Genomic DNA, 16,893 nt, shown 5'->3' with positions numbered 1-16,893 from the left:
TCAAACTAATGATCCGGTTTCATGAGATATTTTTTGAGACCAGATCAATGATTTAGATTCATTAATTACTGTAAGTTGTAGTGTTTTTTCGTCACAAAAAAATAAAAATGATTGAATCCAAACTATTGATTCGATTCTAATAGAGCCGATTTTTTTATTTTTATCCAAAATTTAAATTAAATTTCAAAACTTAACCAGTTTGATTGTCATTTTCTAATTCTACCCAAACCGGTTAACCGTTAACCGGACCAAATTTCCGGTTAACGGTTAACCGGACCCTTTGAAATGGTTCGGTTTACCGTTAACCGGACCCAAACCATGGGTCCGGTTAACGATTAACCGGATTTCTTGGTTCGCTTAACCGTTAACCGAACCGAATTTTTTTTTTTTTTTTTTTTTTACTTTTTTTAAAACAGAAAATTTTTAGATAAATGAGTCATCTCATCATGTAAAAAGACAATAAAAAGCATTTGTAGAAATAACAAACCCGTGACTTTAAGAAAAATACGTTGATTGGTTATCTCCAGTAGGGGTGTTCATCGAGTCCGGTTTAATCAGCTAAATCGAATTGAGAGATTTCAGTTTAAATAGTTTATTTTTTTCTGATTAAATGGGTCAGTTCGGTTTATTTTTTAAAACCAATTTAATAGTTCGGTTCGGTTCAATTTGGTTTATAAATTTTAAAACCGGTAAGATCGAACCGATTGAATTTTTTAAACCCATCTCAAGTCCAAACCAAACATTTAAAAAAAATAAAAAATTATGTATATTGCTTGGTTCAGTTTAAACGGTTTTATCTTATTGCAGAAGAGATAGTCTGATGTTTATGACCAAATATTGGTCTTGAGTGGTTTTCTCCAATTGTTAGATTTTATTAAAAATGAATGTTTTATTGACTGCTCTGAATTTTAGTTTTTGGCAAACTGTACCGTACCGGACAGTGAAAGACAGTACCAGTTGATTTGTAAAAGGAGTTTAACAGTTTAAATTTTAATACTTGATTTTGATAATGTTGAAATAAGCGTATGGTAGCCTACAATTATTAGAATTTGGAAGAGAGGTATGACCGATTTTTTTATTTATAAACCGGTTTGATAAATAAACATCAAAATTTAAATTCATGTTTATATATATATAAACCGGTTTAAATACCAACCGTAAGAACAGAAATTACATAAAAGACCCTGAAAACGCTAAAATTATAAAGAACGGTCCAAAACTCCATAAAGGAAGACTCGGATCGCGAATCTGAGCCATCCGACGGTCGGATCGGGCTCGAAACGAAGTTAGCTTGGATTTGGGGCTGTGGAGCTCCTGTCAAAATTTCAGCACGATCGACGGACGGATCAAAAGTTACACGCCTTTTCGTAGGACCATGTTGCATCATTATTTTTTTTTACTTTTTTTAAAAAAAAAATTTCATGTATATTTTCATGTATATTTTCAATAGAAAAATAAAAAATATTAAAATTTTCTGTTTTTAAAAAAAAGTAAAAAAAGTAAAAAAAAAAAAAAATTGGTAACCGTATATTATTTATGTATATGTATATGTATATGTGTATGTGTATTTTTCTATAATTTTAAATTTCATATTTCATTTACAAAAAATTTTGGTGTAAATTTGATAAATCTAAATACGAATTTTCATGTATATTTTCAATAGAAATTTTTTTTTTTAAATTTTCTGTTTTAAAAAAAAAGTAAAAAAAAAAAAAAAAAAAAAAAAAATTCGGTTCGGTTAACGGTTAAGCGAACCAAGAAATCCGGTTAATCGTTAACCGGACCCATGGTTTGGGTCCGGTTAACGGTTAACCGAACCATTTCAAAGGGTCCGGTTAACCGTTAACCGGTTTGGGTAGAATTAGAAAATGACAATCAAACCGGTTAAGTTTTGAAATTTAATTTAAATTTTGGATAAAAATAAAAAAATCGGCTAATAGAGACTATGAAATATGCATATTCACTTATCTTCTTTCTTTCTATCTTCTATCCGAGCTCTACACTGAAAAGAGACTAATACAACTGAATCAATAATTCGATCTCATTAATTTTTATTTTGATGGTTAATCTCATTATTTTTTTACATTGTGTAGCTTTTATAATTGTAAAAGAGGAGGGCTCAAATGCTCTATTGTTTCGTGCTCCAATCGTACTCTAATATTTTTATCTTCGATTTCAAAGTTCAAACAAAAGATCTGAACCGCTCAACATGATATCGACGTTAAGAAGTGCTTAGAGATCAAATTATATATTTTTTGAAAACTTTTTACTATTTTATACGATAGGTACAAAATCATGATTCACAATTTTCTGAAAAAACATTGATTTTGTAGTTATCTTTAAAAATAGTAAAAATTTCACAAAAAAATATAAAATTTGATCTCTCATCTCAATGTGAATATCATATTGAGCAGTTCACATATTTAATTTGAACTTTAAAATCGAAAATGCAGATATTAGGTACAATTGAGACGTAAAATAACGAGGCATTTGAGCCCTCATATGTGGGTCCTAACAATCTATCTTATTACAGACAAATTATATTTTTAATTTCTAAAAATAAAAAAATTGAGAATGCAACATGCCACTTGGATGACATCTGTGCTTGAAATTATTATTCAAACAATTATCTTTTTAATTTTTAATGCCATGGCATGGGAGATCCATACCCTTTGCATTCTGACCTATCATTGTAAGTTAAGGGCAAAAAGAAGAATTATTTTGCAGAAACGTCCTTACAGAAATTATAATTTGCATAGCTTCCCTTCCCACCCATTAATTATTTGATTCGTAAATTTCTAACCTTTCATTTTTAGCTATAAAATCTGCAAAAGAAAATTAAACTTAAACGTGTGAGGGAAAATAAATAAATTACCATTACCTATTTTGTGGATATTTAAAAAAAAAAAGTTTCTACATGTAATTATTCGGTGTTCGTTTGTACCTTGTGTAGATCTTAACATCATTGATATTTTAGGCCGATTAATCAACCGATCGGTCATTGGCGGCGATTAAACCGTCACGTATTTTTCTGACTAATCAATCGATTATTTCTGTTTAATCGCTTGGCGGTACCTTGTCCGTCCAACAAGCACATACCGTTATTTACAACACGGCTTAACATAATTTTTTTTTAATATAATGAAATTTTTGTAATTTACAATGGCGGATAGAACAAAATTATTAAAGTTTTTTTCCATTTAATTAACTTGGTTCCTCTTTTGGATTTAAAAAATACCCCCAAAAATTACAAATGAGAAAACAAAATAATGCCAACATTACCAAGGAAAAGTAAACTCATAATAAAATAAATCTCTGAAGATATAATTTTTTTTATAAAATTAGTAAACTGAATTATCATAACAACAAAAAGCCAGAAGCCTGTCACAGCATCCCAATTACAGATTAAAGGTCACAAACTTTAATCTTTTATTATTTTTAAAAAGGCATTTGATCCTTTGCTAGGTTCATAGAGGCATTGAATAATTCCTTTTTGGCCCCCTATTACTATTTACAAATACCAATCAGAAACCATTCCAAGTTTCTCTTAACCTTCTCTACCCCACCAATCAACTGTCTCTATTCTCCGCATTCTATTTCTTTCTTTCTTCTACACTGGCACCATTCTAATGGGGGAAAGCTCTTCAAGCCAAGCCATGGATGTAACAGAGGAATATACCCATGACATAGAGAATCAAGATGCTTTGCGTCAATCATTGCTTCGGAAGAGAAATCAACTAAGTGCTAGCCATTTGGCCATGGTTGGGGCAAAAGTTTCACATATTGAGAGCCTGGATTATGAGTGAGTTGAACATTTCTTTAATTAGTATTTGTTCTATTTTACCAGCTGGAAATTGATAGAGAAGTAAATAATTTGGTTTCCTTTTGGCCACATGTGGAGGAAGAAAACGATCAATTTTCATTTCTAACCCAAATTTTTTTTTTTTTTTCATCTCTAGAAAGCAACAATAGAAACGATTTTCTTTGGAATGGATTTGAAATGATACTTTGTGTAAAGATAAGGTTAAGAGGAAAAAGTATTTTCTTATCCTCAGAATTATATTAGCTGTTCATTACAAAATAATACCAACTGCATGGTTTCAAATGATACTTCTCTTTACACAAACTATCATTTCAAACCATTTCAAACCATTACAAAATAAGGAAAAAGTATTTTCTTATCCTCAGAATTATATTAGCTGTTCATTACAAAAACTGGACTTAAAGTCTTGCTCTTTTTGCATTCTGATCTATTTGGTTTCTCAAATTGTACCAACCATTGACATCCAAAGTTTCTGATCTGTACCATACATTATATGCCATTATGTCATGCATCATTTTAAAGACATGTTCCCATCCATGTCATCATTCAAATTATGAAATCAATATAAATATACTGGCATCATGATAGTTTGCATTTTCATCGACATCTTGATGAATTTTAATTGGGTGACAACTCTGGTATAAAACTAGAATCCATATCCTCCCCGGTACCGTAAAAAGGAATCTTTTACAATTACCATAATAATGGTCCAGATTACTCAGCCGGTGCCTATTTGGGATGGCGCAGGGGGGCAGTATTATTTATGCTTTGTAATTCGTGCAAAGATAAAAGAACGGTCCGGATCAAATAATTGTAAAAGATTCCTTTTTATGGTACCGGGGAGGATCTGAATTCATAAAACTAAGAGGTATGATAACTATTGCGGGGGTTGGCACTTCTGGGCAATGTGGCACATGCCTATTGATAGGTGAGTCTGGGTTAAGCAGCCTTGTGAGTGAAATCATTACCCGAAAATTAGACACTCTTGGGACCAAATTAGGAACTTTAGGCAGCTAAACGGGAGTAGGATGATGCTTTCAGAAAAATATATGTAAATTTACTCTTGAAACTAGTACAAAAATCTGGCTGTGTACTTGTCTTATTTCTCTTTTTCTCTTTTGAATAAATACAGGCTTGTGCCCTCGAATTTCCAGTCAGAAATACAAATGATGATTCAGATGCCTAATATATAAAATTATTTGATACTATCTTGTAAACTTTTCAGTATTAATGAAATTTTGATTCAATACTTGTTAATTTTAATGCAGGATCAATGAGAGTGATCTATTTAAGCACGATTGGAGAAATCGAACAACTACTGAGGTGCTGCAGTATGTAAGTCTAAAATGGGCCATGGCGTTTTTAGTAGGGTTACTAACAGGAGTGATTGCCTCTGGTATAAACCTAGCCATAGAGAATATAGCTGGATACAAGATGCTTACTGTAGTAAATTTTGTGAGAGAGGAAAGGTAATTTTGTTTTTACTCTTGTAAAAGCATGGCATTGTTCTTTTTCCATTATTTGCTTTATTTTGCACAATATATGAAATTTCTCAAAAATATCATTGTGAATGGTAGAAACTTAAATAAGCATGTCAACGCTTCTAAAACATTTTTTTTACATGCAATCATTATCAAAAGTACCATTCTTTGTAAGCATTCAGTCATCTGTGAATTTGATTTAGAGATGCCTACGATTTGCACTCAAAACTTCATTTTTACCAGGGCACATAAAAGGAGATATGTACTTATAATAACTAAGAAGAACAGAATCCCTTGCATGGTTTGAAATGATACTTTGTGTAAAGAGAAGTGTACTTAAGAGATATGCACTTGCCCGGTCCCTTTTTCCCAGCCTCTTTCTCTAACACTTTATAACGGCCTAACAAGAATAGGATCTACTAGATGACTTTTTTTTTTTTCAAAAATAAAATTTATCATGACACATGGTGGTTTTTTTTTTCTTTCCATTTTCTTTTGTAACAATGCAGGTATTTGGCTGGATTTTGGTACTTCTCAGGAGTAAATTTGGCTCTAACAGCTATTGCTGCAACACTCTGTGTGTTATTTGCACCAACAGCCGCAGGACCTGGCATACCTGAGATTAAAGCATATCTTAATGGAGTCGACACTCCAGATATGTTTGGTGTAAATGTCTTGCTAGTAAAGGTATGTGTTGTGTCATGGATTACCATACTTGTTTAGGAACGACACCACCAGTACATGTGTACACGTGTACATGTGTTGTTGCATGCTCTCATTTGACTAATAAATTTGCCAAATACTCAATTGCCTTCTCATATCTTGGATACCCCCCCACCACCCTACCCGGGTCCGGATCCTCTAAAGTAACCCAAATTTTGAGTTTAGATCCCGACTGTCCAATCAGAATTCGGGCCAATCTGGCCCGAGGTGGAATGCAAGGGCCCCTTTAATATTCATGCCAGAGCAGATCAGATAGTCCGGATCCAAACTCAAAATTTGAGTTACTTTAGGGGATCCGAATTCTACCACACCCTCCCTAAGATCATGCTCCTAAAATCATACATGAACCTCAAAATAATTATTGAATTACGCACAACCCTAATATTTTGCTCCACCTTGCCCTACATCCTGTTCCGCCCCTGCTATAGGTACTCGTTTGGGGTGGTTGTTTTATTTTTATTACTTGTTTTTACTGGTGGTGGGCTTTGCTACTTCTGTTATTTTGTATTGTTTCATAGAACTCCTTCCGAATATTGTAGATAGTCGGAAGTATTGGGGCAGTGGCAGCTGGGCTGGACCTTGGCAAAGAAGGCCCATTGGTGCATATCGGTGCATGTATCGCCTCACTGCTGAGCCAAGGTGGTTCTGACAAATATCGGCTCAAATGGAAAGGGCTCAAGTACTTTAAAAATGACCGTGACCGGCGTGACCTCATCACCTGTGGTTCCTCTGCCGGTGTGTGTGCGGCCTTTCGTTCACCAATTGGAGGTGTATTATTCTCTCTAGAAGAGGTAGGTCACACCATCACCACCATGCTGTTCTAAATATTTTGTCAGACTGTAATAATTTTGGTCAAACCAGCTAACCCCAAACTTGGATAGCTTCAAATGTGACATGGCTATAAAGTTGGGTATATGGAACCAGAGTTCTTCTGAGTAGGCCATTCAATGTTTGCACCAAAATAGCTTTTTATTGTGAAAGATCCACTAGAAAATAAAGAAAAGGAAACCACTAATGTTAAACAATTCATGGGAGGAAGTTTTTGAAGCAAAGGGCAACTGTATTGCATTTACCAGAGGAGTCAGTTATAACCTTTAACCAGACCAATATTCTTGAGCCCAAGTAACCAGTAGCAAGCCATGTCAGAAAGCATTAATCTTACGAGGAACCATGTACCTTTCAGCTGCATCAAAGGATGTCATATTTTTTAATAATTTACTTAAGACGTGGGTATAAGAGTCAGTACATAACCAATAACAGTATAAAATACTTTAGCTCAAGTTACTGGTAGTATGCCATTAATACCAAAGGCCTCTGATTTGTTTTCAGTTGTAACACGAATACTTAAAATAGAAACTAATTACTGACAAACCCCAGTATTGGAAATACAAAAACATACAAGGTTTGACTGTAAAAATAAATAAATATTGATTCCTGAATCTTAATTATAGGTTGCTACATGGTGGAGAAATGCACTTTTATGGAGAGCCTTTTTTAGCACAGCTTTGGTAGTGGTGGTTTTGAGGGGATTTATCGAGCTGTGCAATTCTGGCAAGTGCGGTCTATTTGGAGCAGGAGGCTTGATATTATTTGATGTAAGTGAAGTTATGGTCACTTACCACATAAAAGATCTACTTCCCGTAACCATAGTTGGTATCCTTGGTGGCGTTCTTGGGGGTATTTATAACATTTTGCTTCCCAAAGTTCTCAGAGTGTACAGCATGATTAATGAGTAAGTTCCACAATCAATATCTTTTAAAGTTTCATTATATGTAATGATTAATTTGATCAAATATTGTATTAAGTGTAGACAATTGTTAATACAGGAAAGGACGACTCGCAAAATTTCTTTTAGCCATAGGAGTTTGTGTATTCACCTCAGTTGCTCTCTACTTTCTTCCATTCCTTGCAACATGCCAACCATGTGATGAATCTCTCGATGCTATCTGTCCCACAACTGGCCGATCAGGCAACTTCAAGCAATTCAACTGCCCCAATGGCTACTACAATGACTTGGCAACTCTACTGCACGCAACTAGTGATGATGCAGTACGGAACATATTCTCCACTTCGACACCAAATGAGTTCCGTACATTTTCACTTTCTATATTTTTTGCAATTTATTGCATATTGGGCCTCTTCACTTTTGGAATTGCAGTCCCATCAGGTCTATTCCTCCCGATTATTCTCATGGGATCGGCTTACGGCCGACTTGTAGCCAAAGCATTTAGCGCCTATATACAAATAGACCCAGGGTTATATGCGGTTTTAGGTGCAGCATCACTCATGGCAGGCGTAATGCGCATGACTGTGTCAGTCTGTATCATTTTTCTAGAACTCACAAATAACCTTTTGCTTCTCCCCATAATGATGTTTGTGTTGCTTATTTCAAAAACAATTGGTGATGCATTTAACCCAAGTATATATGAAATAATACTTGATATGAAAGGGTTACCTTTCCTGGAGGCAAATCCCGAGCCATGGATGAGGAATATAACGGTAGGTCAATTGGCTGACGCTAAGCCGAAAGTTATAAGCCTTAAGGTTGTTGAAAAAGTTTCAAGAATTGTAGAAGTTTTGAGACATACCTCTCATAACGGGTTTCCAGTTATCGACCTACGATCTGATTCAGAAAACAGTGTGAAGGAGATACATGGCTTAGTTTTGAGGTCACACCTGATCAAGATTTTAAGTAAGAAATGGTTTCAAGAGGAAGGAAAGCGTACTACGGAACAGGAGGTGAGAGCGAATTTTAGCCCAGTGGAGCTGGCTGAGAAACCAGAACAATTTAAGATGGACTTTACAGAAGAGGAGTTGGATAAGTATGTGGATTTGCACCATTTCGCGAATACAACACCATATACAGTTGTGGAGACCATGTCGGCTGCCAAGGCGATGGTGCTTTTTCGGCAAGTTGCATTAAGACACTTGCTTATTGTGCCCAAGTATCAAGGCCCCGAGGTATGTGTTCTTCTTGCATCATGACCATTTCTGTTAAAATTGTGAATTGTTTCTTAATTAGTACCTTTTTTCATGATTAATCATGTCTGAAATTTTTCCAAGCCAGCCAAAATTTGGGATAGAAGGTACTGTGTCATACCCGGTGGAATGACGATTTTAACTATACCAAGAGGTGTTTTGAAGTTTAATTCCCAAATTAAAATTAAGCCCTTCATAACACCTTGACAACAGAGCTAGAGGGAACATAACAAAGAACAAAAAAAAAATATATTAAACACGCATTATTTATTATAATTCTTATGACAAATTGGATCTCATTCCTTTCATTTTGTTTTCCTCCTTATTTTCAGATTGAACCAATTGTGGGAATTTTGACAAGACAAGATCTGCGGGCTCACAATATTTTGAATGCCTTTCCCGACGCAGCAAGCCATGCTCACAAGAACTAGAAAATAAGAAGCAGATTGTTTATACACCTTGCACGAAAGAACATCAATGTTCATATACGTGTATTCTTTATGTGTGTTAATATTGTTGTTTTGTTCATAGTTCATTGCTTCATTTGAGGGACTTCATAAAGTCATAATTATTTTTGTAACTAATAACAAACAGTTTTTCAATTTTGATACATATCAACGGACCACCATCATCTTTGTTACTGGTACGGCCGTACTAGAGGATTTTATATTGTTCCTTGTATATGAATATCTTAGTTCACTTCTTATTCAGTATCAGAAGTTTCCAATTACAATATATTTTTCTTCTCTATTTAATTGTCCATGTATGTCAAAATTTTGCCATTTCAGCCAGGAAACGAAAAAAAACTCAGGTTTTGTAAGATATATTTATCTCACAGTTTGTCAGAAAAAGGACCAGTATAACAGGTCCATGTGAACTTGAAAAGAGAGCTGCTAGAAAAGTTTGTGTAAATAACTGTCAAAACATTATAATGGTGTAGCAATATAGAACATACAATAGGTGTAGGCATATAGACATAGTTAATGTAACAGGCATGCAAGCCATCTCAAATTATTATATTAAAATTGAAAAAGGTGTACTATTAGGACTATTTTGATGGGTATCATGCAAAGTATTAATATCTCGAATGATATGTTCGTGCATAACATGATCCAGTTCCTGTGTGTATAGTCATTATATTCTTGATGCAAATTAAATCTAATATAGTACGAACCAAGCATGAATCATAAGTAATACTAATTATGATAGCTAGACAAAGGGAAGATATATAGAGAAGGGGGATATCATTGTATTCTTGATGTAAAAGCTAATACAGTACGAACCAAGCATGAACCACAAGTACTACTATTCTACTAATTATGATAGACAAAGGGAAGATATTTAGACAAGGGGGATGTCATTGCATTCTTGATGTAAAAGCTAATATAGTACGAATCAAGCATGAACCACAAGTAATACTAATTATGATAGACAAAAGGGAAGATAACGAGCATCCGGATCTAAACTCAAAACTTTTACATATGTCATCTCCTATATCTTTTTGAACATGTGTCTTAATTTTGAACCAAGCATGAACCAAACATGTGTCATGTCCTATATTTTTGGAACATGTGTCATGTCCTACATCTCTTGAAAAAGCACATGTTCAAATTTTCTGACATGACATCTGAAATTTTTTTTTTTTTTTTTATTTTGAGGTAAAGATGAAAAAGTAAGTTTTCTGACTTTAAATAACTATAAATTTGTAAACTATATTTCTAAAAGTAAATTGTTGGATTTAATGAACCCTTATTTAAATTATATATGTATGAACGAAGATTCATCGCAAACTATGAAATTAGTTGTACTCGTATCAAGTAAAAATTACGAATTCATCTAATTTCTATTCATTATGATTGAAATTAGATGCTACAACAAGTAGCATCCTGCCGTGCGTACCGAAGCATATCACAGTGTTAACTCAAAATTTGAGTTTAAATTCGGACCGTCCGATCTGCTTTAACATGAATGTTAAAGGCCCAGTTCACACTGAACAATATTGTGTGGATTCTGATCGGACGGTCCGGATCTAAACTCAAATTTGAGTTACTTCAGAGGATCCGGACTCGGTTAACGAGTCCGATGAAGAGGAAAGGAGATTTGGTTCGCATTTCTCTGTCGTGTTGGTGCCGGTTAACACTCGACCCTAGACGAACTCGAGTCCTAACCCAACCCAAACCCGACTCACACTAATCATTGCGCCTAAAACCCTACTTTAAAAAATCAATCACTGGCGAGTGGCGTCGCCGGAGCAGGAGGAGAAGAATAACCGAGCGACGCAACCATGTTTGGCGCCGCATCTACCCCCGCCTTTGGCACCCCTTCGTCTACCCCCGCCTTTGGCACTCCTTCTTCCACCCCAGCTTTTGGCACCCCTTCTTCCACTCCAGCTTTTGGCACCCCTTCTTCCACTCCTGCTTTCGGTGCTCCTTCTTCAACTCCAGCTTTTGGAGCTCCTTCTTCGATGCCAAGTTTTGGAGCATCGGGTTTCGGCGCCCTTTCGTCTACTCCAGCTTTTGGTATGGTTTTGTACTTCTTTAGCAATGCTTGACCATAGGTCTATCTACTTTTAGTATGGCATTGTAATTCCGTTTCCAGGAAATTGATGAGCATGGAAGTCACATAAATTAAGTGCCAAAAGGAAAGGAATGAAGGATTCAATTATGATGTGAAGCCTTTACCTAACCTGTGTTGTCTACTTTGTGCCGGAACTGACAAACCTTGCGTAGACCTTGACTAAGAATGCCAGCATATCCTGGCCAACCTTTACTGATACATTACCTGACTGGTACCTTTTTTGTGATAGCGTGGATTAACTGCCATTAATATAGTTATGAGAGACAGACTAAACCAAAATTAGAATTAAGAAAAAAAAGATTATTTAGAAAGGATTACTAACTAAATGAGATGTTCACAAGGTACCACATCTCTGTCAGGTAAGGTAAACATATACAAATAATGAGCAATTTGATTCTATACCTGCAAAATCCAATATATCATCTGCACCTCTACAAAAAAAAAAAAATTTGAGGCATCAATCGTACTCTCATGAAACATACAAAATTTCCCTCCTTTCTCCCTGCCTATCTACATACGAAAGAGATCAAAAGCTGGTAGTTTGGCCAATTTTGAAAGAGTTTGGGAGAGGAGTGCTGCACATTCTATCTTCACTTTTCACATCTTTATACATTAAATTATTCTAATGAATAGAAACAAGGGCCTCACAATCATATATCAGGCACCACTGCATTTGGTACACCATCATCAACTCCTGCCTTTGGCATGCCTTCTACACCTGCTTTTGGTGCACCTTCAGCAACACCAGCATTTGGGACACCATCGACACCGGCATTTGGTGGTTCTTTCGCATCCCCATTGTTTCCCCAGCAGCAGCAGCAACAACAATTGTCTCCATCTCCATTTCTTCTGGGTGGGCCGATCACAACACAGATGGCACCGGTCGCACCTTTGCCCCATTCCCTTCCTGATCGAGATATACAGGTAATGAAGTTGTGTAGATGTTTTTAATGCCGTATGGCAGTGTTTAGTATTCAATGCTTTGCTATTTAAGCTGGGTTTAGAATGGAGCCATACCTTATATAGTTTTCAGTGCTATGAATATATGAAAACTTCTTCATATATGTTCATGGAATTAATAGCCTTTCATTGTTACTATTTTCTCATGTGATTAAACAAATCCATTGATAAACTGTGAAACTCTAATTTGAATAGCGTATGAGAAAAATGCTTGTATTTGTCTCCTTTCTAATGGTTTCTTTTTTATTTCTGTTGTTAGGCGATAGCAGATGCATACAGGGAGGAGCAGGACAACCCCAAGTACGCCTTTCGGGTTTGCTCTCTCTCTCTCTCTCTATTAATGTTTCCCTTTTTTTTATTATTTCAAAATAATTTAGCTTGAAAATTTTCTTTTCTGATTTTGCCGTTTTTTATCTTTCTTAATTTTAAAGGCTTCTTCCTATCATTTATTTTTCTGATGGAATTCTCTTTGTTTGCCTTTTTAATTTCCTGTAGCATCTGTTGTTTAGCGTGACAGAACATGCAGCAAGGGCAAAGCCCATTAGTGTACCAAACGTGAGTGTTCATACCATTTCCCTTCCTTTATTGTGTGCTGATGACTTCTACATGTTTTCTAGAGCACATTATGTTTAACGAGTTAAAGGACTTGGTGTTGTAGACCATGTGGGCAGAGGCTATGAGGAAGCTAGAAGGAATGGAGAGCTCAGACAGGGAGAGGCTTTGGCCGCAGCTTGTTCAAGGATTTAAAGATCTCTCTGCCCGTCTTAAGGTTTAAGGATCTCTATGCCAGAATCGCATCTGTGTTTTCAAAATTTTTAGTGTAGTTGCTACTATTGTGAGTTGTCATTGGAATTAGACAAAAGAAAAAATGATAGGTTGGCAGTGGGATTATCTCTATGTTTTGAAAATATTAGTTTTTGGTTAGTGGCTTAGTGCAAATGTTATTTCAGTGGAGTTTAACATGTTGCATTCGATTTAGTAGTTGCTCATCTCTTGATACCAGAACTAGCTTTTACTGGGGAGTCATTTTTATGAACAGAATTCTGCAATAGTCCATGGTATATAAGCTGATGGAATATAAGCCTGTTTGTCCCTGCTTTTAAAAAGGATGTTAATATGGCTGGTTCAAGAGCAAAAAGATACTTGGAACTGTATATGATTGTATACAGTCTGTGTAGCCACAGAAACCAATGGAAAGTGGCTAGTATGATACCATTCCAGATGTAGTCTTGTGATTTTTTTTTTTTTTTTTGAGATCATGCCTATTTCAATGTTTTTAAAAAGTGGGTATACATTGCATTTCTTGCTTTTGTTTGTGCAATCAAAATAACTGCCAAAACTTCTGGAAGCAGTAGACAATTACTTCTCATGCTCTTTTGGCTTCCTTATGTGTAGCTCCAAGATGAAGTAATTTCTTCAGATGCTGAGAGATTGCGCATGACACATTCAAATGTCAAAATGGTAATTTCCTCTTTGCACTGTTTAACTTTTGATGCAGTCTTTCTTTTAGTAGACTAGCTTGGTCAGTCCTTCAAGTCCAATTCCAGCTCCTGGTCCAAATACAATAAAAAAAAAATAGAAAAGGAAGTGCATTGGTCCAAAACCAGTTGTGAGCTGTGATGACTTTCACAATAGCGATTCACACCTTTTCCCTTGAAAGAACGGTAAAATCTATAGAATTATTCAGGAGGCAATAACTCTTCACACCTTTGCCCTTGGAGGAACAGTCTATTCTCACTTAGATTGGGTGAAAAATATGCATAGCGACAGATTTTTGTATTAAAATGAAAAAAAAAAAGATTTATCTTTTGTGAATTCTGTAAAGATCAAAGGAATTGTGCTGTTGTCAATGTCTGAACGACATCTGCATAGTCATTGTTGGACATGACAGCAAGTGAACAGGAAGATCTTAAATTAACAGGATTGAATTAATTAACAGCTTCAGAGGCATTTTCAAGCCGACACTCAGCCATGGATTCAAAGACTCAAGCAACAAGAATTAGCTCTTCAAAGGCGTCTTTTGAAGGTACAAACTTGCACATCGTCAAGGCAATGCAAAATTCAAAATATTTTTATATGCAGGTGCAAAAGCTTATGCTTCTGACTTTATGTGCCTTGTGTCTTTATTTTTTCTTTGAAGATGATGAAAATAGTGGAAGCCTTGGAGAATAAGGGTTTTAGAGTGCCCTTGACAAATGAAGAGGTTCAGCTACGTGATAAGCTCCTCACAATGGCAAAGCGGGTATTTCCATTTTCTTTTCATTTTTCATTACTCTTTCTTTTGTTTGCATTAGGAAATTGTTATAAATTATAATTTCCCCTGTACCTTTCAGCTTCTTGCCTGTTATGCTTAGGGCTGTGGTGAATTTTAAGGCATATCAGGTTTTTTAGCATTTTTTCAGACGTTTTCTGCTATTTTTAGAAATATGCTGAACTTTTATTTGACCATAAACCATGATCATGCTTTTGATTTTGGTTTTATTTTTTTAGCTTTTTTGGCAACTTCTGCTTTTTTAGGAATGTGGCCTGCTTTTTTTTTTTAAATATATGCCATGATCGTGCTTTTGAGTTCTGAATATTTCTAACCCAGTATTGATCTTGACTATGTACGCCACAGATAAAAGGACCTGGATCAGAACTTTCAAAGAGAGTGTACAATCTTATGTCAGTGTCACGTGTACTTATCAGCTCTGGTGGGGCTGGCGGGCCTGTTTATGTACCTAGTTCGGCAAAAGTTGATGAGCAAAGCCTTTTTGACTTGCAAGAGGTGAAGAAATTACTGTTCACTGTCAACTGTTATAGTATATTTGAAACCTTTTAGACTAGTGACTTGCCTAGTAGAAATTGGTTGGTATGGTTAATCGGCAAGAATAACTTAATTAATAGCACTTCTTTCTATAATTGACAGGTTTTGCTACAACAAACGGAAGCAGTTGCAAAGCTAGGCAATGTATTGAAGAGAGATGCTAGGGACTTGGAGATAATTACGTCAGAGAATAAGGAAATAATTTAAAATGGTGGAAACAGAGAAAATTTCTTTGGTAAACCCAGTGTGCCGCTAAATGTCTAGTCCTACATGTTTCGAGCTTGGTGGAATGACCCAGTAAAAAATAGATAAGTAGATTCCATTTTTTTTTTGAGTGAGCTTCTAACGAGCTATTTAGTTGGTTATTTACATTCTGTAGATGTAAGAACTCAATCTGCCAGGGATTTAGATAACTAATTTTCAGATGCGTGCTTTCTTGAATTTATCTTTTAGTTGATTTAATTGTACACCTTACGTCTACTACAGCATAATTCCCCATCGCATTTAATTTCTGTGGGCTGCTTAGTCCTTTTCTTTTCTATAATACCCACAGGAAGGCAAGAGTTCCATCGCTGTAGCTATCAATGACTTCCAACACTTTTGAATTCCAATTTCCAAGCTTGTTTTAGTTTGTTACTTCTGTCTTAGACAGCAAGGTTGCAAAAAGTTTGGAATCATATGATTTAGATCTCTTTCCCCACCCCCCCCACCCCCATGTTCATTCTATTTATGTTTCAGGTAGTGGTTTGACAATACCCGCCGGAGGTATACCCGTGCCCGTGTCCGGGTATGCACGGGTACGGGTATAAGAAGGGCTGGACCCTGTTTTTTGCCATTAAATCCAGGTAAATCCTGTCCGAACTACACCCGTGCCCGTCCGGACCGGTTCGCGTACCCGTGAACCCATGCATGTTGTGCCCGTGCCCGTTATACTCGTGATGCTACAGTAATTTCATTTTTTTTTGAAAAAAATTGAACCCGGTTCCCCCCCCCCCCCCACCCGTGACAGATTTGAGTTGACAATTTTTTTTTTTTAAATTCAAATTTCATTCTCCCCAAATTTTAATTATTTGTTAATCATTTCTAGGATTACAAGTATAAGAAATAACAGGAAGCCCCAGATCTTGGTTATAACAACCTGTAATGAAGCAAATTATATAATATTGAATTAATCTATATATTTGATGCATAAAAAGAGATAAAATGTGAGCAAATTCAACTTTGACCTGGAAATTGAGAAGTTTTATGAAAAAATCAATTTTCACATGGTTACAGAAGTAAAAGAGACATTTGAGCCAGAATAAAGTAGAGGTAACAGCTCAACTACTTCAAAAAAAAAAAACAGACAGCGGGCAAATTAGCTAAAATATAAAGTTGTTTTAAACAAAAAAGAAAATTACAAATGCTTACCATCAAAACTCTTTTAACACCAACAGAAGGGGTTTAAATAAATTGTATAGTGTGAATATGATGAAATTTTCTTACAGTTATTCAATTTTACGGACAACATGAAAGATAAATATATTTACATTTATTAGCAAATT

The 16,893-nt window shown here is 35.5% G+C and overlaps 2 protein-coding genes across 3 annotated transcripts; both read left to right on the top strand.

Moving 5' to 3' along the window:
• Positions 1-3,546: 3,546 nt before the first annotated feature.
• LOC144555070 (chloride channel protein CLC-a-like) lies at positions 3,547-9,717 on the top strand. Of its 2 annotated transcripts, none has more exons than XM_078303281.1 (7): positions 3,547-3,802; positions 5,092-5,292; positions 5,814-5,991; positions 6,567-6,818; positions 7,479-7,759; positions 7,854-8,988; positions 9,339-9,717. In XM_078303281.1, the coding sequence occupies exons 1-7, from the start codon at positions 3,630-3,632 to the stop codon at positions 9,435-9,437; spliced, it is 2,319 nt and encodes a 772-aa protein (XP_078159407.1). In that variant the 5' UTR covers positions 3,547-3,629; the 3' UTR covers positions 9,438-9,717. The 2 variants fall into 2 exon arrangements, with proteins under 2 accessions (XP_078159407.1, XP_078159413.1); XM_078303287.1 differs by having other exon boundaries at positions 3,550-3,802; positions 5,814-5,995; positions 6,571-6,818.
• Positions 9,718-11,176: 1,459 nt separating this feature from the next.
• On the top strand, positions 11,177-15,811 carry LOC144555013 (nuclear pore complex protein). The gene is made up of 10 exons (XM_078303230.1): positions 11,177-11,525; positions 12,245-12,507; positions 12,803-12,856; positions 13,039-13,098; positions 13,202-13,312; positions 13,939-14,004; positions 14,483-14,569; positions 14,684-14,785; positions 15,161-15,310; positions 15,452-15,811. Exons 1-10 carry the CDS (start codon positions 11,291-11,293, stop codon positions 15,554-15,556), a joined length of 1,233 nt encoding a protein of 410 aa, XP_078159356.1. The 5' UTR covers positions 11,177-11,290; the 3' UTR covers positions 15,557-15,811.
• The last annotated feature ends 1,082 nt before the right edge of the window (positions 15,812-16,893 follow it).

The sequence above is a fragment of the Carex rostrata genome, chromosome 1, assembly GCF_964058835.1.
Source record: "Carex rostrata chromosome 1, lpCarRost1.2, whole genome shotgun sequence".
Lineage (NCBI taxonomy): Eukaryota > Viridiplantae > Streptophyta > Magnoliopsida > Poales > Cyperaceae > Carex > Carex rostrata.
Note: the sequence above shows the minus strand (reverse complement) of the source record. Positions and strands in the feature narration are given on the sequence as shown.